The 27,338-nt window shown below is 43.8% G+C and overlaps 1 protein-coding gene across 1 annotated transcript in view; it reads left to right on the top strand.

Moving 5' to 3' along the window:
* Positions 1–27,338, top strand: part of fmnl3 (formin-like 3) — a 61,515-nt gene that overhangs the window by 5,460 nt on the left and 28,717 nt on the right. The window contains exons 2-9 of the mRNA XM_079517486.1: positions 13,288–13,371; positions 13,696–13,776; positions 14,225–14,301; positions 18,801–18,884; positions 20,005–20,154; positions 23,873–23,981; positions 24,422–24,498; positions 25,538–25,631. Of these exons, the coding sequence (XP_079373612.1) occupies positions 13,288–13,371; positions 13,696–13,776; positions 14,225–14,301; positions 18,801–18,884; positions 20,005–20,154; positions 23,873–23,981; positions 24,422–24,498; positions 25,538–25,631 (756 nt within the window). The remainder of the gene's footprint in view (positions 1–13,287; positions 13,372–13,695; positions 13,777–14,224; positions 14,302–18,800; positions 18,885–20,004; positions 20,155–23,872; positions 23,982–24,421; positions 24,499–25,537; positions 25,632–27,338) is intronic.

The raw sequence follows: 27,338 nt of genomic DNA, 5'->3' as shown, positions 1-27,338 counted from the left end.
GCTAACTTGGTTTCATAGATGGGAGCACAGAGAGACAGACAGCAGACTTCAGCTCCAGGCTGTCCACCTGGCTCTCTGGCTCTCTGTCCGCAGGCTACAATTCCCCCCACATTGTGGGCTGTTGGCTTTATGGTCCGTTTTTAGTGCTTCTGTCCCTTCAAGTTAAACAGAGCATCAGTGGAACAGATATAGTGCGTCCACAGAGCACATAAGTCGTGTTTGGGGACAGAAACTTCATGAGTTCCACCTGAGCGGTTGATTCCATTAAGCGAGGCGGGTCAGCTGAGCTGCTGGCTGTAACTCAAGAACCCAGAGGGACTTTCCTTTGTTCTTTGTCACTTATTTTACAGGTACAGGCAGCGACAAGTTGGTGGCATGTGTTCCACAGAGAAGACTGCTCTAACACAATACGAGAACAAGACACTAATACTGAAATGTAAATACTTGATGTAAAGTAAATAAATACATAGATAATGTACCCATTTTGACCTGAGATCAGATTCTAAAAATGTCTTCTACATCCTGACAGTTTTCTGAAAAAGCTATGTTTCTATGTCAGTCGTTCTTCGATTTTTCAAAAATAGCAGACCTACAAGCTCGTAGCGCGCCACTCGGTGGCGCGCTATGAGCTTGTAGATCTGCTATTTTTCAATAGCTAAAGCATAACATGATGCTAACACCAAAAGGGGTTCCCGCCCCAAAATGGGTTAAGACAGGTATATCTTTAGCAGCAGTGTCAAAATGTGCAATAAGAGCAGAAGGCACAGAGTACATTTGCAGCCCTAATTGCATATTTAGCTTGGTATTGTTTTCGTTTCCATGGAAAGAGCTGACATATACATGTATGGCAGCCGATCACAGAAAGAGCAACTTTGTCTGACACGAGTTATAATATCGACATCAATGACTGACTGTGCATGGGGTGGTGTGGATTCATTTACTGCATGTGTGAAGAAAAAGTACACATGTTTGTCATTTTGTTTGTATATAGACTCTTATGTTCCCGTGCACGCCGGTTTCCTCAGTTGTGTGTGTGTGTGTGTGCGTGCACGTGCGTTCAATCACGGCAGTGGGGGTTGGCATGCATGTTGCTCTGATGCAGCTGCACCACCAAGGCTCTAAAAAGGTTGGGAGAAGTGGTTTCCTTTCTCAATACAATGGGGACTCTGTCAGTCGGTGTTGTTTTAGAGAGGGGGGCCTCATCCCCTGGTGCCTTTTGTGCTGTTGCAGTCCTTTTTTTTACGTGGACGCTGCGACAAGCTGCTGTAAATCCACTTAAAGAGCTAATGGATTACAGCTTCATGCTAACCGCCCGCTATACACGCTGCACACACACCACCACACTGATGTAATTATTTATCAGGCATGCCTTACTTACATAAGTCCCCTAAAACTGTATCATCATCATCATCACCCCGTCCACTGCAACAGTGGTTCCCAAACCTTTTCATGTCAAGGACCCCTAAATTGACATTTATTAGCCCGCGGACCCCCATTTGAAAACATATGCCAGGGACCCCCATAAGAGAAGATTTTTATTGCGGTTCAAGCAGTGACTCTCAACCATTTTCATTTCCAGCACCCCCAGTTGGACCTGCATTAGGCTACGGACCCCCCCATTTAATGGCAATTTTATCTCTGGGACCACCAATTTATATCAAGTTAATTTAACTCTGAGAGTGTACAAATGGAACCAAACAGACCCGTTAGTTACAGACCCATAAGGGTCCATTTGGTTCCTAACTATCATTTAGTTGGGGACCCCCTGGAACTCCCTCAAGGACCCCTGGGGATCCCCGCCGGACCCCACTTTAGGAACCACTGCCTTACATAAGCCCACTAAAACTGTATCATCATCACCCCGTTCAGTCCTCAGTGGGTCCTTTGACTCTGAGAGTGTCCAAGCTGTAAACACTTGTAGATTGTGTGCCCTCTCAGTTACAAATGGATAAATTCACACTGAGGATACTGTGCGTATCTCACATGGTTCTACTTCTGCTTCGGGGGTTATTTTTAGACGGGTTATTTTGATGTGATTTCCCCTCATATTCATTTTCTGTTACTTTTTTTTGTTGCTTTTGATTATAGTCATAAGATCGTCAATGACCGTCATGCGGCCGTCCGAGGGAAACTTTTTCCTCGTCACATGGCCAGCGACTCGGTGAATGTCGTGTGAATGCCACTCACGCTTCCCTTTATTAGAATTCCACTCTCTTTCTCTCAAAACCTTAAACATAAGCCCTACAAAAATGTCCCCAACTATTTTCTAGGCCAAATTTCTTTCTTTCTTTCTTTCTTTCTTTCTTTTTTTTTATTTTTTTTTACACCTGAACCTTTTCAGTAGATAAGGATTTAGACATGTTGTCTTTTCAGCTCAGGCAGCCTTCAACACTAACAAGGCAGTGTGTCAAAAGGCCGCGGCTCGGCCTGAGTTATTGAGGCATTCATGTACCTGCATTCCTCACATTCCCTTAGTGTATCATCCACAGCCCTGTGGCTTCCCCCGGCCGTGCACACGCACAGAGGAGAGCAAACAGGATGTCCGCTACAGTGGACTGAATGAATACCTCTGATTCAACATGGACAATTGTAGCGGCGGTTTGTTTATAACATATTGGTAACCTTACTTTACTTATACCTTTGTTACATTTCCCCGGTGGCTTCCCAAAACGTCCTGTTTAGAAACACGCGCGCCGCACACGTCACGTCATAAGGGCAACACGTCAGTGACAGACAGTGTTTTGTCAGGTGGCATTGATGGAATAGTTTTTAAGTAAAGGTCATTGTTATGTTTTGGACACCACAGTTGAGCTCATAGGACTTGATAGTACAATCCCTTAGATTAATCAGCACTTGGTTTTTAAGAGGGGTAAACGCTTCACTGGGGTCCTCAGGTGGGCAGACTGGGCACCCTCCTTCATTGGTGTTTCGTCGATAGGCCCACGACACCTGTCGTCCCAGGCTCCCAGGTGTGCTCTCCTTTGAGTTTATCCCTCGATGGTCATTTTGCAGCCCAGTTGGGGTCCTTTCCCTTGATCCACAGCCAGCTGCTGCTTCGTTTGGCGACCTCTGACAGTGTTAGGGATGGGAAGAAAATCGTGTTGATATCGTTGATGATATCGTTTTCATGTCATTTTCATATCGTCCCATCCCTAGACAGTGATTCGTCAAAAACAACCATGTAAAACACTGGCTTCCTACTAGACAAATAAAAAAATCACACCTGTGTGAAGTGAGGGGCGCTAATATAATAAAGTCTAACTCATGTTGATTCGGTGATGTAATGGTGATGTAAAACAAACGGTGTCAACACAAACATTTAATGCCATTAACAATAAAGAGACAATATGATGTAATGAGTTACAACATGACGTAAGTTTGCCCCTTCATTGTCAATGGCGTTTATTAAGCAAACATTGAAGACAAACATTAAACCTGCATATATACAAAAATAAAGAAAATGTGGCATTTTCAGTTTCCCCATATAAACCTGCATATATAGAAAAATAAAGAAATGTGGCATTTTCAGTTTTCCCCTTTTTCGGAGCGTGAGTTGGAGAACATCTGGCTGTTCCAGAAGGACCTGTCCTTGACATTTGTGCCTTTATCTCTGGCCCGGCTCAAAACAAGCTGGGCTTCAAAGGACCTTGTGATGATAATTGACTTGTGCTATCACTGCTGTTGATCACTCCCACCGCATCCCTGAGCAAATAAAATGAGTGGTATAATATGTTCTGTTTCGCTCCTTAAAACGTACTTTATCAATACGTCTTTCAATAGTACATTATTCGTATTTAGTACATGGATTTTGTGGAATAGTATAAGCTACAGACAGTCACGATACCACAGTAGATCAGCGTAAACCAACATCTTACTGGCTCGGTAGCAATGGAATGGCCATTATGGTTGAGCAAGGTCATTATACTAAAAAGCAGGGGATGGTGGAAAAGTTACTTCTCTTTACAGACTGACTCAGAGGTCGTAGACTTGGGGCGGCGTGCCCATGGGAGTGATGGAGGTGGTCCAGAACCGGAGCAGACTAGTGAAAGAAGGATGGATGGTGGGTGGAGTGGATTCAGTGGAAGGAGGACTGGAGGCTCAGTGAAGCAGATCAGAAATGGATGTCAGAGGCTTCACACGTCACACGGCCACATGTATATGTGCTGCTGTTAACTGCTGCATCAACAGTGACGCGGACAGTTTACACTCTGATGTGTGCTGTAATGCTGTTGCAGCCCTCAACTCCAGTCGTTCGTCTGTTTAGGGGGATTACATAATGTTGTCTATAGCCTATTATTAAAGTCATTTATGGTTTTGGTAACTATGTGGAATTGAAATTCACGGCTGCGGGGAACACTATTTCCACATCAGTGAGAAACGAAATGGACACAATCTTGGCTGTGTTTATTGTGTTTGAGGCGGTTGGAATGTTTTCACTTCAGATTTACAAGTCAAGAATGTGGTTTGGCCACTGCTTTATCTCTATGCATTTAAACGAAGTGCATGCATCAACCCCACTAGTTAACCTGTTATGTTAATATCTTAGTGTCACAACAGGACTTAATTTATGTTTGCTCTGTAAACAAGGACTAGCATGGTGGGGTGATAAAGTGCCATGAAGCTCCCATTACCAAATCCTCTATTCTTCTGCTCTGCTCTGGCCTCCCTCCCTCCATCCTTCCCTCTCTCTCCCTCCCTTCCTCCGTCTCTCTTATTGGAAGTGAGGTGGCAGGGCCTACTCAGTAGACCTCTCTGGTACCCCCAGCGTCTTTGTGGAGGACTCATGGCTTTTGTTGTGATTGCCTGGTTCGGGTTACCTCGTAAAAGAGCGACAGGGCGATCAGATGTCGGCTCAGAGAAAAGGGGGCCAATGTTTTCTCACACTCCGCTCCGCTGCTCTTAGTTCACCAAGGTATTTTACCTGCGAGCTGGAAAAACACTAACCATCAACACACACACACACACACACACACATAACATACCTACAAACAGACATACACATTTGTGAGTGCACACGTAATAGCCCCCGAACAAACAAAAAAGTCATTACTCAGGGCGGTTTTTGATTTCCTGAAGAGCTAAGGAAGTCCCTGCAGTCATATGGCGATGAGCGCGACGACAGCTGAGGTTCCTGCCCCGTCTCCCCTCATTGTATTTCACTGCCAAGGAAGAGAAGAAAGCCAAACAATGGCCCTGGAAAAGGATGCTATTGGGTGAGAGGCCAGCATAGTAAGTGTATATCTTTAGCCGGTGTCAGGGAGGGAGTTGGATTCGCTAATATTGTCCTAACCCTTTGCTTTGAAACGACGTGAACGAGGTCTTTGCTTGGGGTCACACAGCGGCCTGATGAGCCTCGCCACCACACATATTCACAATGTAAGTCCATCAGATGAGCATAAGTACTGTATCGTTAAACAGGGGTACAAAAAGGGAGGATATCTGTACGTTGCCCGAGGAATTCACAAGCTCTAATCTCAGTTACTTAGTTTTCCACTTTTTCCGCTCCAAGTGGAGACATTTATCTTGAGCCACATCTAGTCACCTCTACTCTGGGTTTGTTTTCACCATCGCGAGGGCTTAAATTGTGCTCAGTAAAAAATGCAAAAAGAAAACATATTCAGTCTGTGCTTGTGTTATTTTCTTTCCTTGGGCCCAGTTTCTGACAGGGACGAACGGCTTGATAATTTTCCTGTCCTTGCCAGACAATATCCTTCATCAAGACGTAGGACTTGTCTTACACTCCACTGGCAGGACCACAGTGTTTTCCTTTGGGTGGTTGATTTGTCGTCTGAAGGGAGCTGCTGTCTCTCATACAGCCTTACTGCTCGTTCAAACAGAAGCTCAGAGTTGGAATGGAGTCCTCCTATTGAGAAGTACTCATGTACTCATGTGTATTATTTATATTTGTTTGTTTATATTAGTTGTTTCACATTGATTATATCATTGGAAGTGTGCCTCGAGGTCTTGTATTCCTGGACGCCTCCAGGAAGGAGGGAAGCTTTTTCCAACTTAGCAGAAATCAAGTTCTTTCTTTCAGTCCACAAACTGGAGAAAGTGATTCATGCCCCGCGGTCTGGACTATTATTACTCACTGTATGTATATACTGTATGTATATACTGTATGTATATACTGTATGTATATACTGTAGTGTGTATCTGCAAAAACAAAGTATATTTTCTATACTTTTATGTACCTGTACACAAGACGTAACGATAAAGAACTCCCCGTGACATTTGAACCTCCTCCCTCTCCAGTTTGCAGCTTGTCCAGAATGCCACCGCTTTACTCCCTGACTGGCCCCCGCCTGTGAAAGCGGGACCACGTCACCCCTATACTGGCCTCCCTTCATTGGCTCCCAGTCAGACACAGAGCTGATTTAAAGTTGTATTATTAGGTTTTTATTGTTGTTTTTGAACGTTCACTCACCTCGTATCTCTGAGTTACTGTGCCCCCCTCGATGCATCTAGGTTGTTAGTTATTCTCACCAGATGCTTCTGGTTGAAGCAAAACGTTGATGATGCTTTTTCCCACCCTTCCCTGTTAGGGCTGCCCCTTCTCTGGGCACTTTTAAATCAAGACTCAAAGGCAAGCACACCTTTTCTCCCTGGCCTTTTAACCCTGCCAGATCAGTGGCCTTGCATTCAGAGTGTCAGCCCTGATACTGGGGGGTCGGGTTCGATCCCAGGCCGGGTCATACCAAAGACTATAAAAATGCCTCCCTGCTTGACACTCAGCATCAAGGGTTGGATTATGGGTAAGTCCCTGAAACATACTATAGCGTCTTGTCCAGGGGGTGTATCATCAAGCTGCCTCACGCTATGGAAACAGGAGACAGGCTCCTGCCACATGGCTCGGCAAGGCTTACTTTATTTGAACCCTTCTCCATGCCATGCACGCCCCCTTTTTTCCTCTTCTGTCTCTCTCTTTGTGTTATCAGTTATTTTTATGCAGTTTTAACTTTAACTCGTGTTTTTCTAACCTCGTGTTCTTGTCTGCTATATTTTATTCTGTTTATTCACATGCTGTAACAGCACTTGTTGTATTAAATGTGCGTTATTAATACTGACCTGACTTGACTCCCTGGTGAGCAGACAGTCTGACAGACTGAAGAGGGTTGTCTGGGGTTCTGCATCTGGACATCTGAACAGGCTCTGTCCATCTACTGAATGTGACATCTTTACCCAGACCGACGCACTCCTTCCATTCTCTGTCCATCTACTGAATGTGACATCTTTACCCAGACCCACCCACTCCTTCCATTCTCTGTCCATCTACTGAATGTGACATCTTTACCCAGACCCACCCACTCCTTCCATTCTCTGTCCATCTACTGAATGTGACATCTTTACCCAGACCCACGACCCACCCACTCCTTCCATTCTCTGTCCGGTTTGAATCTGAACTAATGACAACACGGTCTGGCCTCTGTAAAGAAAATCAACTCCTACAAGTGTATAAAAGCTGAGACTTGCTCAGTTTGACCACCAATCACTGGTAGATTTGTTCAGCTGTTCTCAAGACACTTTCCATATAGAGCAGAGACCCGACATTGTCCTCCATAAAGGTGTTCCTTTATAAAACAAAAAGATAAATCCCACCTAGTGAAATATAGCTCAATGTGACTCATAGATTTACACAGATTTAGACAAAACATGTCACTTTGTTGGGTCTATATCTGTGTCTCTGAATTTACCGCAGACATTTCAGAGAAAATAAACCGCTGTCGCGCGCCTGGAAGTCGTCCAGGGACGACTTCAGACAACACACCGTGTCTTCTGCTGCAGACACAGACTTCTGTTTTTCTTTTTTTCCTCCCCAGTTTTATTTTGGTCTTGAAGCAGAGGAAGGTCTGTAGATAGGAGGTTCATGTCGAGTGAGTAATGTGCCATTTTGGTTCGGTGTACACACCACAGTATCTGCAGTGTCTTATCCTGCCGTCGGTGCTGAGCTGTGGGATGGGGGGGTTGCATCCTGTTCCTCTCCTCCATTCGTCACTTTTAACTTTACGTTGTTGGTGCTTCTGGCTGGGGTTGGAGATAATAAACTCTGAGAGACTGAGTCCGACTGTATAACAGCAGCAAGATAGATGATTTGTTGTCCTTTGAGAGGAAAATCATTTCCACAGCCTGTGCACAGGAGTAGACTGCACATGCCTCGCTCGAGACGCTCTTTTACTTGACTTTATTTTGTTTATTTGGCAGGGACGGAGCACGTTAAACTGAAATAAGTTGAGCCAGAGTTCTGATGTCCCCGAGCAGACTAAGAAAACTAAATATATGAAAACAATCAAAAAAGCATTTGGCGCATGCATACAAGATGTGCATAACGTGTAGTGATAAACAAGCCTGCATGGTAGAGTGTGTTAATTAAATTCAGTTGTACTGTACATCTTCTGCAGCGGTTGGAGCGGCAGTCTCCCTGCTCTTCTATTGAGACACGTCAAATCCTGTGGTCATGTAGGAACGATATCAATCTCACCTGCCCGAGTGGGCGTTCCGTACCATTCAGTCATAGGCGTCTCAGTGGAAGACATTGTTTTGTCTGTTTGAGTGCGGAATTGGTCATCACTGAGACTAAAAACATCACAGCAATTTACCACGATGGCATAATGTAGTGTGTGTTTTCCATCACCAACCCGTCACACGCCCTATATGTACAGGGTATACTGCATGATATGGACATTTTGTCCACATCGTGCAGTCCTAGAGTGCGTGCGCAATGCTGCACATGTGGCACCTAGACTAAGCCTTTTCCCGGGGGAAACCCTGACTTGCCTAATTTACTTACATGCATACAAACACACAGCAAGAGCAAGGCAAGAGAGGTGAGAGTGTACAAATGGACCTTTACGCATTAGTATTAGTAGTAGTAGTAGTAGTAGTAGTATTAGTATCGTTTTTTCTTCACAGTGGATTTCACAGTGTAAGTGAGCTCTCCATCATTTCAGTGTGGTTTTGGAGGGCTGTGCGTGACTTGATGGCTCTCCTCCCCTCCTCATCTGGCAACTCGACACCAAGTCTGCCACTCTCTCAGACTGTTGAGTCTTTAAAGATCTCAGCCCTCCATTTTTCTCAAATGTCTCAAGTGTCTGTCTCTGTTTTAGGAGTTGAGGTCCTTTCCATTGGCTAGTCTAGTGTGTCTCCTGTGCTCAGATTCTTTCCCCAAAGATCCCTTTGTCTCAATTATTTTATCCTTCCATGTGTTTCTATTCACGGTTCACTCTGTTTCTTTCATTCTCCTTCATGTATTCTTTTTGCCATTACACTTTTGAAGATCAATTTATTCTCTTTTTTAATATATGATGATTATGATCGTTGTCAGGGGGGTAGAACAGAATACTTAACCTTGGAAATATGTCTTCAGTCAAACAGTAGTCAGACAATATACAGTACATTAAATCACAGAATACATCATATTTTATATTGAATACATGTATAGGACCACAATGGAAACAAGTCCCCAGGACGTTTTTCTGTTTGTGTTTAGCCTTGATGTCTTACTGTACCATGTGCTGTTTACATTTCTGACTAATAAAGTATTCAATCAATCAATCAATCAATCAATCAATCAATCAATCAATCAATCAATCAATCAATCAAAAATACATACACATAACACATACACAACAGCACAACAATACACAGTTATCAATCAATATGCTATGCTATACAAAATAAAAAGATGGAAGGCATGTTTTATTTATCTTTTAACTTTCAACACACCTTTGTGTATTATTTGTTCAATGCCAAAAAATAACACAATTTAGTCATTCATCATTATCAGTTAACTGTCAACTGAAATGTCATCTGACCTAAACTAGATGTAGAGTACGATATGCAAGGCTGTTTTTCTCCTCACCTGACACCTGTTATGTAAAACACTGACCATCTGTGTCTTGGCTAACAATGAATGATTGGGAATATGGTGATGATATAAAACCAGTCGTTCTGGTTCATGTGCAGTACTCTGGGGTTGTTTTCAAGGCTGATATTGTGTGCCTCACAGCACCAGGGGACACATATTGACCCTGCCCACCAGTCATTGTTAGAAACCTTCTATTGCGAGGGGGAAAAAAATAGCTCAAATGTCAAAGGATGGGAATGGCACAGCACCAAATCAAAACAAAGCTGCACATTGAATCCTTGTCAACTTGAGATCTCAGGTCGACGCAGAAACGCCTTGCAGAGAAGAGATTATGTGGGCAAGATGGTAACAAATATGAAACATTTTTGTCGTCGCTGTGATATTTGTCCCCTTCCAAAATTACCAAGTAGGAGCCTCCACTCCACAGGCTACATTTTTATACTGTGTCCTCCATAACACTACCCACTTCTAAGCTTCTTGTAAACACAGGACGTTCAAGATTATATCACAGAGGGAGAAAGTGAAATGAAATTAGCTAAATTGGGTTACTTGGCTTGGCTCAAATTACCCAAATCTAGCCAGAAAGGAAACATCCTCTCTCCCTCTTGCCTTGAAGCAGAAAGGACCGCCTCTCTATGCCCTCAGATCCATGTCAACAGCTTTTTCCTGATTTTCAACAGACGTTAAGCACAACTCTCAGCTGATCAAAGTAACACCTGTAGTCATCTGAACCTGAGGCCATACAGAACCTGAGGCTGTAACTGTCAAAGTGCAGCTTGAAACCAAACATGATCATGTTTAGCGCATCTTGTAATGCCACTCATCTGAAGTACAGTAGTTTGAAGAGTAATCCTTATACATACAGTCAAATGTGGAATGACTTAAAACCGACATGATGCACTGCAATCTGAACATAAGACTTGGTTTCTGTTTGAGAGAATCTTCTGCTGTTTGTATTTGTCTGGAGTCTTGGTATTGAATTAGTGAAACGAGTGACATGAAGCATGAGTTTGCCCCAAGGTCGTTTGTTAATATTCATGGCTGGCCAAGAAAAGAGATGCTGCAGCTGATAACCGGGCTTATCACAACATTTATCAGTTCCGTGTTCATGTCCGAGCCAAATGCATGTCACATACTGTAACCTGGACTCTATTATTATACAATAAAACAACATCCACTTTGAAGAATTAGTAGAATTATCATAATAATTACTGCATCATGAATACCGGTATATCTAATGCTGGGCTGGCTGCCTGGAGCACCGTCACCCAAGCAACCATTCAATCTAAATGCATCTGTTTCACCTCATACGTATATGCTACCAGTACCATGAGCAGTTATGCTGTTGCAGTAAGTAAGTAAGTAAGTAAGTAAGTAAGTAAGTAAGTAAGTAAGTAAGTAAGTAAGTAAGTAAGTAAGTAAGTAAGTAAGCCATGCCATGCCATGCCATATCCTGTTTCTGTAGTGTGAGACAGCTTGATGTACAAGTACACCCCCTGGACATGACATGGGTATGTAGCAGGGACCCCCAATCCGACCCAGGTTGACACTCTAACCACAAGGCCACTGAGCTGGTAGGCCTACATCGATGTACATATGAGCATTTGTCAGTGGTTTCTGGACTGGTCCTTGCTCTACATTCTGAGAGACAGACAAATACGAAAAAATAAACATCCCAACTGAGACGTCACAAGAGTAAAGCCTCAGTTATATGTATGCCGGTGTTCCGCCTCAAAATTGCTGATCGACAAACTCACAACGTGTTGCATTACAACGCGTTGTGAACTTGGAGCATGGCTATTTTTGACACATGACACCGCCATACGACGAGAGAAAAGTGGGAAGAGGAGAAAAAGAGAGAGAGAGAGAATTTATAGCAAATTTGTAACGATTATAAACAGGACACATTCCTGCTGTAATTCTGGACATCTGGAATGCATGGTGTCTCTGTGTTCTCTGCTGTGTGGGTTTTGGAAGGCAAGCCATGTCAAAGAGCCCTAATGTACCATTCTGTCTCTGGTTTCCACTACAGTCGGGGGTGGAGATAGTTTTGTCAGGCCCTTTATTGTACTATTTTTGCAGCCCTCCCTTAATAGGCTTGTCTCCGACCTCCCGCAAAGAACTGGTGATTACAGTCGCTGTAAATATGTGTGAAAGTGGTTTTTTTGACCGCGCCAGCGGGAGCAGTGGTAGTTATTATGTGATGTAAAGTCTTTATTCAGGTTTGGTCATTGTGTGTGTGTCGGTGAAACACAACACCGTCTTATGTAAGTCTTCCCGGGGTAGAATGTCTGAGTCAGTCAGTGGCAACCGCAGTAGTTAGCCTACTGCACAGAAGCATTCTCTAGCTGTCCTCATAACTCCAGTCAACAACATCTTTCACCATCATCACCCACGCTGTGGCCAATTTGGCATTAAAATGGGGTGGGGTTTCCCACTCCCTGAATATGACGCAAGACAGAGCAATGGCCACCATTTATATATGGTCGAAAGAAAGAAAGAAAGAAAAATCACACGATATTCCACCTCTATGCGTCATTGTGTGAGTACCGTAGGAAAAAGTATATGAGCTGTTTCATCTATCAACCACATGCTGGCAGCACTCATGTTAAAATGCCCATGAGAACAGCATGCCTCGGCTGGGCTGCTGTGCTAAAGTGGCAGTGTGCTGTGGCCTGGACGGGGAGCCTGAGTTATAGCTGAGGGTTAAAAGTCAAGCTGACTGGCAGTTTGTGGCGAGGGGCTCGGGGGCACAGTCAATGTGAGTGTAAACGGGGGGTCCTCCTGGCGTTTCTTCAAAGAGAAACTCTGAGCCGATCACTTTCAGTCAGGAGGTGGCGGCCGGTCGTCCTCGTATTTTCTTTACACTTTCTCCAGCTCTAGGATTTCCACGTCGACCCCCTGTTTACGAGCTCCTGCCATACACTGGTGTAATTAGTCAAACGCTTATGTCACATAGTTTGTGTTTACGTTTAGAGTGGTCGTGGAAAGCATAAAATGCTTTAAGCGGGCTGGTCTCTCACAACACCCATTAGAACGTTAGGCTTTAATTTGAGCCATGATAAACTGCTTACCTCTGGGCCTCTCATGTGTGAAGAGATTTTTATGGCTGGACAGATGACAGCTCTTGTAATAGGCCTTTCCTGCGATAGCAGCCACTGTGGTTTAAAAGTGCAGAGCAGCCTGAGCGGTTCAGACGCCCCGAGCGTGCGAGAGGAGATGTGGATGATCGCGTGTGACAGGATGCCGAACGTCAACACAGGAAGTGAGGTCACGATGCCACAGCTAAAGTTTGGGGAGAGAGTTTGTTTTGCTCTGCTGCCTCTCCAAAAAGGCCACAAAGTCGGTCACCGGCGCCACTCCTGTAAATAGTAAGACAAGCAGTAAATAAATGACATTGCATTTTGGTTTTGTGTTCATAGAATTCCATGAATCTGCCTCCAGACAAAGCCAGGCTGCTCAGACAGTACGACAATGAAAAAAAGTGGGACCTAATCTGTGATCAGGTACGTCAAAACATGTTTCCTCGTCTACCATAATATTGTCTCAAGTTCAATGTCACCGCTTCTGACTTTCCACTTTTTGGTGTTAGCATTATGTTATGCTTTAGCTATTGAAAAATAGCAGATCTACAAGCTCATAGCGCACCACCGAGTGGCGTGCTACGAGCTTGTAGGTCTGCTGTTTTTGAAAAATCGAAGAACGACTGACATAGAAACATAGCTTTTTCAGAAAACTGTCAGGATGTAGAAGACATTTTTAGAATCTGATCTCAGGTCAAAATGGGTTAATGACTTACTTTGTCTGCTGTCTGCTGCTCTGTACTTCAGGAGAGGTTTCAGGTGAAGAACCCCCCCCACACCTACATCCAGAAACTACGAGGTTACTTAGACCCAGGAGTCACGCGGAAGGTCAGTGTTACCACCAACCATTGATATGCATATGAAGTGTTACCACCAACCATTGATATGCATATGAAATGTTACCACCAACCATTGATATGCATATGAAATGTTGACGGGGGTCCCTGGCACAACATATTGTAAAGTGGGAAATATCCAATAAAAAAATAAAATATGATAAACAATAAACAAATACATATCCGTTTCTGTGACATGAAAATGTGTGAGAACCACTGTTACAATTTCTTTCTCCAGCTATAACTGGCATGATATTGTTTTGCACTTGATATTTCTGTTCTCGTTGCAATCTTGAATCTTAATCTTGATCTAAATAATACAGTATATAACCTAAAGATTCTTATTTGTCATGGGCGGTGCATACGGCATAGGGTTTTTGTATTCATTCATTCTTTTACAGACAGTCTCTCACTCTCTCTGCTTTGATGATGTGTTGCAGAAGTTCCGAAGGCGGGTCCAGGAATCCACTAAGGTCTTGAGGGAGCTGGAGATATCGCTGAGGACGAACCACATCGGGTAAATGTGTTCTCATCTCTGCCCCCCCCCCCCCCCCCACCAGTTTCCCCAGCAGCAGCAGACATAGCAGAAAGTGACATAGAATCACACCACCATCCATAACCTCCTCCTCCCTACAGTATCTCCACCCTCTAAACCCGTTTAAACCGGCGTGGATATGATGCCCAGTTTATATAAGGGCAGCTAAACATCTCCTGAAGAGCGACCTTTACTGTGCTCTTTCCCCGTGTGTGTGTGTGTGTGTGTGTGTGTGTGTGTGTGTGTGTGTGTGTGTGTGTGTGTGTGTGTGTGTGTGTGTGTGTGTGTGTGTGTGTGTGTGTGTGTGTGTGTGTGTGTGTGTGTGTGTGTGTGTGTGTGTGTGTGTGTGTGTGTGTGTGTGTGTTTGTGTGCGCGTGGACCCTGAAGGTTTTTTCCGGTGCCCAGAATCTCTCCTATTGTTCTGTCTTGCCAAGCTCTCTCCCTCGTCTCCCCCTCGTAGAAGCTGGTGCTCATAACACCCAGATGGTAGCCATTGTGCTCGTGGCTGGTCCACTCCCCCAGTCACTGCTGGAGCAGGAAGCTCTGTTGTGTGTATGCCAGAGGGACAGGAAGCCTGCTTGACTACAGCTGAACCCAGGCTTTAAAACGCAAATACCTTCATGTATATTATTCTAGCTTTTTGTGTTGTTTTCTTTTTTTTGGTGGAAATTAGTGCGCTACTACTTGATCATATACTATTATACTACATCACATAAAGTATGCAAAAGTAACAGTACTGCAAAAGTAGCTACTGCTACATAAAGCTACACTATGTAACATTGCAGGCAGGGCCTGCCTGCTTGCTCAGGGGATAAATTTAATGTTGACCTTCAGGTCCAAATTTGTGTCACGGCCTAAATGTCTGATTTGAAGAGCAGGGAGACCAAATACAACCACCCCAATTGTATAAATTATATTGCATTACAGTACCATTACAGTATCATACTCTACCATACAGATTGGACATTTATTTTATTACCATTATTATTACTGTTGTTGCTATTAACAGGTATATGAATATACGTACGCACATACAATTTACAATTTAGGCATTTAGCAGACGCTCTTAATCCAGAGCGATTTACATTAAGCAAGAACAAAAAGCATGGCAATACATCACATACATAAAAAAGTAGTTATCATGAATCATACGTAAGCTAAGAACAGTGGAATATCTATATAATGAAACATATATGCATATATACTATATAGTGCTATGTCTACATAAAATGCTATCTAAGTCTACATAAAATGCTATCTAAGTTACATAAGTTGAGCCTTTGCATACGCCTGTAAGGTCGTTTTGATTGATTGATTGAAATATTTATTAACAGTTTGCAGAATTACAGTACATTTCAAGCACAAACTCAATACAAAGACTGTGAGTGGACGACCCAATTAAGCATTACACTTGTTTACAAGAGGGTCCACCATGTTCAATTCATCAAAACATTTAGAGACGTACAAATAGACACTTCTATATAGTCAAAGAACAGAACAGGAATTCATCATAATGATGAACGTTGGGGCTAGGGCAAGTGCTACGGGCCATGATGGAGTCTGAAGAGGTGGCGTTTCAGACTACGGTGGAAGATTGGGAGTGAGGCTGCAGTTCTGATTGTAATGGGAAGTGCATTCCATTTGGAGTCAGAAGGGAGAAGAGTTTGGGACGTGTGGAGCGTTGTCCCGGAGTTTTTAGTGAAGGTACTTCCAGCTTCCCTGCATTGGCTGATCTGAATGCGCCTACATAAATGTTAATAATAATAATGGATTACATTTTTATAGCGCTTTTCTATGCACTACGTGCTTACTCAAAGCGCTTACAATGGTCCATTCATTCATACATTGGGAGGTGAAGCGGCAAACAGTCGACACCAGCGTCCTCACTTCCCACATTCACACACCAATGGTGGCAACCACTGGAGGCAATGCAGGGTTCAGTGTCTGGCCTAAGGACACTTCGACATGTAGACAGGAGGAGCCCGGATTCGAACCGCCGACCCCTGGATCATTGGACGACCTGCTCTACCTCCTGAGCCACAGTCGCCCATTTATGAATGTACTGTAAAGTGTAGGCCTACATGTTTGTACACACAATTCCGCCCATCTCAATATGGTTACCCAGGCGGTACACCGCATACCATACACTACAGTATAGTGTATGGTATCCATATGCATGACCCGTCACCATCAGGTCCCCATGATGGATGTGCTGTAGCAACATGCCACTTCAGTCCAGCGAGAGAGAGAGAGTTCCGAGGCCGCTTTGATTTCCCTTCGTAGCGTTCACAGTTTGCCAAGAATAACTCATTATTCCGTTTAGCGTCATCAATAAAAGTCCATTCTAATGTATTTCCCAGCAAGATTCACAGGCGAAGAATAGGACGGCTATTTTCAGAAGGCTTGGGCGGGTTGGATTAAGCGCAACAGAGCGAGGCCTGTTTATAGTGTGTGTGTGTGTGTGTGTGTGTGTGTGTGTGTGTGTGTGTGTGTGTGTGTGTGTGTGTGTGTGTGTGTGTGTGTGCGTGTGCGTGTGCGTGTGTGCGTGTGTGTGTGTGTGTGTGCGTGTGCGTGTGCGTGTGTGCGTGTGTGTGTGTGTGTGTGTGCGAGTGTGTGTTGTATGTATGTGCGTGAGTGCATGGATCTGAATGTGTTATTTCTCAGATCGTCAAGACAATCTGAAATAGCATCTGGTTGGACAGGAAAGGATGAAGGGGGGGGGGGGGGGTGCATGGAGATGAGTGAGGGGTGAGGGGCTGGGAGGGAGGAAAGGGGGGCTGGTAGACAGGAAACTGATGATCAAGCGCACCTCCCCTTAACCCCCCCCCCCACACACTCATTCGTGCCTCTCTACTCAATCTCACTGCCTCATTCCTTTTCCTCTTCTCACCCCCCCCCACCCCTCTCCCCCCCACCCCCGCCCCTTCCTCCCCTCTGTACCTTTTGGCAAGCTTGTGTTCCTTTCTGCTTCTACCCTTGACCCAGCATTGGACAAACTGGGGTTTATGTTACCGAAAAGAGACGGTCCCTCAGTCGTGAGACAGCACTCCAGGTCTATTCTGAGAACCTTTCTACCCCGACGTCGTCCCCGTGGGGCTTTCTGGAGGAGGAGGGGGGGGGGACTCTTTTGGGGAGGCAGACTAAATACCGTGGCTGTCAGGAGAGAGGGGTTCGACCTGGGCCGAGTCCTCGCAGCCATATGGCTCCACATTCTTTCTCTCATCGCAATGGGAATTCCTTTGTTTGGAGTTGTACTTTCTCTCTCTCTCTCTCTCTCTCTCTCTCTCTCTCTCTTTCTCTCTCTCTCTCTCTCTCTCTCTCTCTCTCTCTCTCACTCTCTCTCTCTCTCTTAGTTAAACCGGGAGGAAATCTGAAGCCCCGCTCTCGTTTACTTTCCATCGCATTCTTGCCAAGTTCTGTCTCTGTGTGTCAGGTCAAGGAAGGAAGGGAGGGGGGGGGGGGGGGGGGGGGACCCCCTTCTGAGCTGCGTTTAGCAGGAAGATGTAGAGTCCTGCATGGCGGTTTCTGCAGCTCCGAAGAGCTAGAGAGAGATATGCCAGTCCTACAGTCCTCCTGCATCTCACACTCTCGAGAGTGGGAGAAAATAGCCGATCTACAAGTTCACAACGTGCACAACTAAGAATACATCACCCTTTAGTTTCTTCCTCTCTCAACTTTCTATCTCTCCATATTCCCTCTTATTTTATCTTGTGCACACAGAAAGATCCCGAGTGTTAATCTCACTGAGTGAAAAAAGTGACAGCAATGGCCTCTCTCTCTCTCTCTCTCTCTCTCTCTCTCTCTTCTCTCTCTCTCTCTCTCTCTCTCTCTCTCTCTCTCTCTCTCTCTCTCTTTATCTCTCTTTATCTTATCTCCATCCCAGCCTTATCACCACCCTTCCATTAAGTGGTGAAATCATGGCCTAAATGGTGTGGGCGTGTGGTTAATGTGGTGTTTAAGGCTTAAGGTTTGTTTATCTCACACTCACGTGTCAGTTTACAAATCTTAAACACCTGAACATTTACACTAGACATGAACAAAAGTAAAGTGGGGAGATAAACGCACATGAGAACAGTGCTTCTCACATGAGTACGCTAAAGTGCTTCTCAACTGTTTCAAGTCAAGGACCCCCAAATGTATACGTGTTTGGCCACGGACCCCCATCTGAAAAGGTTTTGTACCAGTACCAGGGCTCCCAGATAAGATTTATGTTAAAGAATGAAGATCATGATTCATATAAATGCATAAAGTGGCTAAATTGATTGTGATGCTATAAATTAGCTACTTTTGCTGGGGTTCTCAAAGTTCTCAAAACCCCCACATGGAGAACTATGTTGGCCTAAAACAGCAATGGTTACGTTTTAAAAGTAACATTGTATTTGGCATTTGAAAGACTTGTGAGGAATGTGATGGTTAGATTTGTTCGTGTTAAAAATGGTGTTCCATATGTTAACTTTTTCCTTCACGTCTCACACGCACAGGTGGGTCAGGGAATTCCTCAACGATGAGAACAGAGGTCTGGACATCCTGGTGGAGTACCTCTCCTTTGCCCAATGTGCTTTCATGTGAGTACACACACATGCACGCACGCACGCACGCACGCACGCACGCACGCACGCACGCACGCAAGCACGCACGCACGCACACACGCACACACGCACGCGTCACAAACACACACACAAATCACACACACACGCACGCAGAGATGGTCTTACTTTATGTCAGTGCGTGTACACGCATAGACTGAGACCATCTCTCGACCTCCACATAAAATGGCTCACAAATCTTTGGACTGTAAGCTTTAGGAACTGGACAAAAGGTGACCAATGGACCCAGCTCACGCTGTGTGAAACCTAATGAACTGCTTGCATTTATTTTAATACGGTTGTGTTCTTTGGACGTGCTTGTTGTTGTGTGCCTTGCTGCATACTTGGCAGACTGAATGTGTTGCTAGACACACGGTGTCCGGTGTATAGCATACAGTGCTGTGTGTGCTGTGTATTATCGCTGTGCTGCCTGGATGTGCCTGAATGGGAGCGAACCTTATCGTCTCTGGCGGGTGGAAACCTCATATGTCCAAAGCTCTTTCTTTTCAGGATTCAAATTCGAGAATATAGCAAGAGTAGCAGATCGAGAAGCTCAAAAACGCGTCGCTGTGCGTCGCATTGTGAGCTTGTAGATCGGCTATTTCCACTAGGCTACTTCTTAAACACTTGTTTCCTAAGGGAATTTCTTAGATTTGTCTTTGTAGAGTCCTGCATGGCGGTTACTGAAATTACTGAAAAACTATCTGGAATTTGTTTTTAATTCATGAAAAATAATGCTTTTTTTGAAAATATATTGAAATATTAATAAAAAAAAAGGAAACCAAAAAGATAAAGGGGTCCCGACCCGGTGTTTGAGAACCAGTGCTGTAGCATGATCAAGTAGGGCGTTACTTCACCAAAAAAGCAAACAAGCAAAGAATATGGACATATCAGAGGTTTCTTCCCGACAGCAATGTTATGCTGAGCTTCATTGTGCAGCCTAAAGGTGCAAATCTAGTCCTAACCTCTCTCTGCTCTTCTGTACCGAGCTGCTCTTTACCAAGCCTAACCTACTCCCTTCCTCCCCTTGCCCCCCTGGTGTGTTTCCCCCTCTGCCTGTGTGTTGTTGTGTCTGTCTGTCCGTCCGTCTGTGGCTCAGGTTGGATTTTGAAGGGTTGGACTTTGGGGACGATGGCGGGACTTTGGAGAAAGCCAAGTCCTGGAGCAGGTCCATAGAGGATCTGCACCAGACGGGCACCCAGCCCTTCTGCAACACGCTGGTACGCTCCGCGCGCCAATCCGTCCTCCGGTACGTATCGCTGAGCTAGCTATCTTTAATAGCCTATACCTCCCCTTGCCTTTTACCTGCTACTGTTCTTGTTGCCCTTGCTCCGCTATAACCTGGAAATGCTTCAGATGTATGTTAGCATGTCGTCCTTTTTTCAAACGGTCAGAATGTCCAGAAGTGCCCCTTGATGCTTGATGTTGACCTGTTAGAACATGACTGGTGACTGATGGGGCAGTTTAAGGGTTCACAAATGGTGTGTCCAGGCCTGCCTTGTTGAGATTTTGTGACAATCACACGTTATTATTGCAATATGTACATCTGTATGTGTATGTGTAAGGTTATGAATGATTGTGTCATTTATTCTATCTGTTCTTTGTTGCACACTCATTTCCCAATTAAGAGGCCAATTCTATACTGTGCTGTGGGCATGATGTTATAGGCTATGCGAAGTCTTTACATTTATTTTTTTAATAAATTAAATACTACACTCACAGCACGTCACTTCGGGCCGTGCTATGGGCTTGTAGATCTGCTATTTTTGAAAGATCGTGAAGATTCATGCTAATCTTTCAATAAATACCATATTTTTTTTAACTTAAAGCTTTGCTTCTGGCGGTCTCCTGGCACATAATATCTGAGAACCACTGGTTTAGAGGATGTGACCCCATGGTTTCCTCTGCCCTAACCTACTCAACACAGGGCTTTAGCTCTATTGGAGACAGAGGTTCAAGCCCTACTGTATACAGTATATGCGTATGTCTCTCTTGGTGTTTGGGTCTTCCTCCCTCGGCCCAGATGTGCATCATTCCGTACTCTCCTGGCTCAATGGGAAGCCAGCTGTGCTGCTGAGCAGCACATGTGGGACGCCTATATGACCCTGTCCCGTCATCACTGCACCGCCACACACGGAGACAGCGTGTGAGGAGATGCCAGGCACACTAACACACTGTCGTTAAAATGCACTGATAGATGACCGGAGTGCCTTTTACACCCTATCTGTAGTGTCATCTGTAATAATGATAGCATGTCATACCGCCTGCAGAGATGTTGTATGTATATCGCTGCGTGTCGGGCAGAAACCTCCTATCTCCATACTATAACTTTCGTTTTCATTAAATTACAGGGGAAAACCACCCATTTTCAACATTTTACTATGTCATTAATATACCTTAGAGCTGTTGTGTGGAAATAATAAAAAAGTCCCCCCCATTCTGTGTTTCTTAGAACTGTAAGTATGAAAAAAATCATTAACATGGTGAAACAGATCTTGATGACATCATCAAGATGTGTTTCACCATGTTAATGATTTTTTTTCAGACCTCTAGTTCTAGTAAACACAGAATGGGGGGGACTTTTTTATTATTTCCACACAACAGCTCTAAGGTATATTAATGACATAGTAAAATGTTGAAAATGAGTGGAATGCCCCTTTAACGTCCTCCTTGATCATACTATAGCGCCACACAAAAGTAGCACATCTTCAAGCTATGAGCTATCGATGTGCGACTTTTTGCTATTTTTTACTTACTTTACTGAATCCAGAATAGTAATAGTTTTGGACACATGAGGTTTCCACCCGACAGAGACCATATATGAGCAGATAGCTCGCTGCCTGTGTGAACAACTGCATGGATGCGATATGTTCACATAGTGATAAAAATGGCGTGTGCCTGTGTTCTATTATGCCTGATTTATGCTGCGTTCACATGGCAGATAGGCCTGCAAAAGACACAAAGATACAATGCTACACAGCACATTTGTATCTTTGTATCTGAAGTTGAAACCAGCGCAACATATTTGTAGCTGTTGTAGCATTTGTAGCAGCTACAAACGTCTGATGCATCTTTGCCTCTTCATGGTGCTGGCTCGTACATTGAAACAGAATGGTAAACTGTATCTTTGTATCTGCCTGTGTGAACGCACTACTATACTTGATTCGCTCACTGTGATCCAATGAAAATTGTCTATTTGGCAACGCCAAATATAAGGGTCACACATGGTCGCTTCAGAAGTGTCGGTGTCCCGTTCACATCCGTACTATGAGAGCAAGGCGGTGGTGGAGCGTCCGGTTGTGGTGTTCTTTTTAGGCCTGTCAGTCACAATTATTACATAATTGCTGAATCACAAATATTGTAATTGTCAACATTTTCCAAAACAGTGTAAATAGCAGATCTGCTATTTCCACTATTCCAGTCCACACACCAATGCAACTCCTTGCAACATGCAACTACTTGCAACCATTGGCCGTTGCAAGGAGTTGCATTGGTGCGGTCTGGCCTTAAAGTTACAAAATGTAAAGTTATTTGTCATATCTGCCCTGTGCAACAAGGTAATTTTTACACTGTTCAACACGGCAGAAACACAATTCAATTATTTGAGCGACAATTAATCATCGAGTAAGTGAAGTGTGGAGTTCAATAATCGGTGAGCGTTGACCGGGGGCGTCAACCAATAGGAAGGAAGCGCTGTGGTTGACCTTCACTTGGCAGGCGTTTCACTTGTAGCTTTCTTTTCAGAAAGACAAACCACTCCAATGCACTTCTCCACAAACCCTCACAAAAACATAAGCAATGTACTGTACGTGTTTGACACTTCTACCTGCGTTGACTACACATGCTTCTGGTGGTGGTGACAGCTTTCATCCAATAGGCATCTGTCACCACATAGCAGCTAGTGGTTCTCAAACGTTTTCATGTCAAGGACCCCCAAAATGATATGTATTTTGCCATGGACCCCCCCCCCCCCCATCTGAAAAGAAGGGGGGAGCCCAGAAGGGACAATACTTTCGAAATTTTTCTGAAATTCTCAAAGATAGCAGATGTACATACACGCTTGTAGATCTGCTATTTTTGAATAGCCAATGTATAAAGTGGTTAAAATGATTGTGATGCTGAACCGCCCCCAGACCAGCTCAGTGGCTTTTAGAGTGTCCGGCCTGAGTCTGGGAGGTCGGTAGTGGCGTGCACAGATAGACACTAGGTGGTGCTAGAGCACCTGCCCTTTGCCCTCTGGACAGCAATGTGCTCTTTTGAAAAAATAAAAACATTTGTTTTCTTTTTTTGTACAGTGCACAGTGTACAGTATGTGGACATTGATCAATTCTTGATAAAAAGCTTCTAATATATTATTTATGCCCCAAAATCTATAAATCTCACACTCTTAAGGCAACCGGCCGGTTCCACGTGCTGCACAAGGTGCCCTTTTTTCACTTGACCCCTGCCCCCCTAAATGTCTGTGTACGCCACTGGAGGTCGGGGTTCGATTCCCGACCAGGTCATACCAAAGACTATAAAAATGGGACCAATGCCTCCCTGCCTTGAACTCAGCATCAAGGGTTAAGTCCCTGCGACATACTGTACTAGCGTCATGTCCAGGGGGTGTACTTGTATATCAAGCTGCCTCACGCTACAGAAACAGGAGATAGGCTCCTGCCCTATGGGCCTCATGGCTCGGCAAGGCTTACCTATGTGAATCCCCCCAAGGACCCATGTCAGGGTTTTTATACAGACCTCACACTATGTCTCTCTTTCCTCCCCCCCCCCCCCTCTCTCTCATCCCCCACTCTCTGACCTACTGAAATGAGTCACGTAGATGCCAAAGGCACTGCACTGTCTGATGTCACTGAAATGAAATGAAAATGAGCTCAGCAATTAAGCTGAGAGAAACAAACGGAAGCAGTTGATTATGAACTGTTTGTCCACGGGTTTAAAATGCTAACCGCTCCTGTCACCCGTTGCAGCTACGGCTCCGTAACCAGCAACAAAACAATGAAGAACTCTCGTCTGGTGAGCCAGAAAGACGACGTTCACGTGTGCATCATGTGCTTGAGAGCGATCATGAACTACCAGGTACTGAACACAAGTTATTATGCACACCAGTGTTTATATACAATCAAAGTTTTCCAACTTTAAAAGAAACATTAAAGATGTATATACTCTGATGTACAGTAGACGTCCATGTGAGGATTATACGTTTCCAATGAAGTTCCAAATGGGCTGTATGAACTATGAAGGCTATATAATCATCTCTGTCGGGTGGAAACCTCACAAGTCCAAACATAGCAAAAGTGGCAGATCTACTAAGCTCAAAACTTGGATCTGCTACTTTTGATTATTTTGCGTGACACTGTAGTATGATTAAGTAGGGCATTCACAAGAAGTTAAAATATGGAGATGAGATCTTTCTGCACAACGATATATACTACTATGTACAGTATATAGAGAGAGCTTCAGTTTTCTCTAACCACATCCTGCTCTCTCTCTCTCTCTCTCTCTCTCTCTTCCCTCAGTATGGCTTCAACATGGTGATGTCCCACGCACATGCAGTCAATGAGATCGCTCTGAGCCTGAACAATAAGAACTCACGGTAAGAGCCAGGGCCCTGCCTCCCCTCCATCCATGGCTTTAGAGAGTTAAGAGGTGTGTCAGACAATAGGGGAAACCCTGCAGTCTTGTTCACATGATATGCTCTCCCATTCTCCACGGAGCTCGGCTCCGCTCCGAAGCCCGGGATCAGAGGACTGGTGTGTGCAGACCGCCGAAGGAATGTTTACTAGAAGGGAGATTAGTGGTAAAAAAAAACGTGGGACCTGATCACTTCATAATGGAGGCTATAGGAGGGCTTAAAAAAAGGCTGGAAGTCTTGCTCCTGCCAGGGTGTCAGGCTTCATGAGCTACTGAAGCCTGTCGTGTTTGTTGGCACTGTAAAGTAGCACTGTGTAACTTTTTTTAATACATAAAATCTGCATGGTAGAGTATATTAATACAATGTAACTTATACAATTGGGGTGGTATGTACCAGTATGTATTATGTCTTAATATGTTGACATGAATTTTGACCTGATCAAGATTCTATCTTTCTTTCTTTCTTTCTTTCTTTCTTTCTTTCTTTCTTTCTTTCTTTCTTTCTTTCTTTCTTTCTTTCTTTCTTTTCTTTCCTTTTCCTTTATTTATTCAGGGAACCCAATTGAGGACACCCTGATCACAGCATATACAACACAATAAATATAATGAAATACGATAACAAACATTTGAACCACATTACAACGTCAACAATTAAATTTGTCCCCTGAGCAAGCAGCTCAATGGTAAAGTCCAATTTCAGCACTTGCGCAGGGAACCGGGTTCAAATACAGGGCAGAAGAGGACAGCTTTTAAGTCATAAGTGTATGCACAAACAGATCCCTTATCCTGGACCATGGCTCGTTAATTAAGAATAACTTTCTTTGAGGTTTTGTTTTGTATTTTTAGGTTTAGGATTTGCACACTGCCTAGGGTGTGTATTACATCATGCTGGTGATGTATCACCATCATTAATTGTGCTGATGTGTGTGTGTGTGTGTGTGTGTGTGTGTGTGTGTGTGTGTGTGTGTGTGTGTGTGTGTGTGTGTGTGTGGTGTTTGTAGGACAAAAGCCTTGGTTCTGGAGCTGCTGGCTGCGGTCTGTCTGGTTAGAGGAGGTCATGAGATCATCCTCTCGGCTTTTGACAACTTCAAAGAGGTGCGTTGCCCCTCGAGGGCAACATTTATTATGAAGTTGTACTTGCTATTGCACCGTGGCGGTAGTAGTACGCTACCTGTGATCACTGAATGATACATGAAAAATCCCACATCATAGTAAATGCCGCCTATCATCAATGGGGCGTGGAGAGGCACAAAGGAGATGTATGGAAGGGTGGGAACAGAGCGCTTCTGGGAGTTGTGTTCGAGGTGATCTGTGTTGTTACGGTTTTGTGTACATGCAGGTACAGAAGAGTATGAATCTTTGTTTTGTTCAGCTCATCAGGCATCGTAGTGAAATTAAACAATACGAATTAGAAACGGGTGGAAACCTCATATCTCCAAAACTGTTACTTTTCAGGATTCAAATTCCAAAATAGCAAAAGTAGCAGATCGACAAGCTCAAAGCATGTCGCTACTCACTGCGTTTCCAGCTTGTGGATCTGCTACTTTTGATGCTTTTGTGGGACGCTGTAGTTAGTATATTCAAGAAGGGAATACATTTTACGAAAAAACACAAAAAGTCATAATATGGAGATAAGAGATTTCTTATCAACGTTATACAATATGTATACGTACACACACCGTCTGTGTGAACACAATAGCAACAGTACACCAGTGTAAAGTTGCCAATGTGATGCACATTTAACTGTTGGCTCACTGAGAAGAGACATTTCCTACACACTTCCCATTCCGCTTGATAAGTAAGGAGATAATCTGTAAAGTGCTTGAATGTTCTGTTCACGAGGTTATCAACGTGTTATCAATCTAATGTAAACAATGTGCGTAAGGTTATCAGCAGGTTATCAGCAGCTTATCACTTACCATCAACATCCTATCAACATCCTACCGCAGTGTTTCCCAAACCTTTTTAGCCTGTGACCCAAAAGAGAAATTAGTTTTCCGTTCTTTCAATCATTTTATTTTTAATTTTTTCACAAACTGTTACATGACTCACATATACACAGACAAACTAACATACCTACATACATTATACATGTATGTATTACAAACATACATCATCTTCTTCTTAATATATTCATATATGTAGTCTTCGAAATCATAAAACCTTAGTACTTGACAGAAATGGTTCCTTAATTTGCAAAACCCCTTGATAATATTTATGCGTATTCTCCTCCCATGTATTCCATAAATTCCACAGAAATTTGTTTTCCAATTTTCGAATCATGAAAGATGATTCGAAAATGATAATAATTAAAAAGCTAAATGTACGAAACCAAAAATAAAGGGACTCAGGGTCCCGACCCAGTGATCTACCGAGGGTCTGAGGCAGTGGTTGTCACAGTGGAGGGAGTCCCCAGCTAAATGATTGATAGTTAGGTACCAAATGGAATCTCATGGGTCCATCAAATCAAACTGGGGGTCCGTGGCCTAATGCATCTAAAACTGGGGGTGCTTGAAATTAAAAAAGGTGGAGAATCACTGGTATAAAAGCACCGTTTCCTACTTATAACAAAATGTATCTTTTTTTCTAAAGAATTTCATAAATAACAAGTCCCCAATGGAGGAGAATCGAAAGTGCTGCTTTTTATGGTCTGGATTTACTTTACAACAAGACGGATATAGCTGGAGTGAGGATATTCTTTGTGAGATTCTTACACATGTCCTCTGTCGATATCCAATTGTAGTTTTTGAAGTATTTTATAAATATATATTTTTTAAAAGGTTGTGAAAATTGATCTACAGA

Source organism: Electrona antarctica, assembly GCF_951216825.1.
Source record: "Electrona antarctica genome assembly, chromosome: 2".
Taxonomy (NCBI): Eukaryota; Metazoa; Chordata; class Actinopteri; order Myctophiformes; family Myctophidae; genus Electrona; species Electrona antarctica.
The sequence above is the reverse complement of the archived record's forward strand: the minus strand, read 5'-3'. Positions and strand labels throughout refer to the sequence as shown.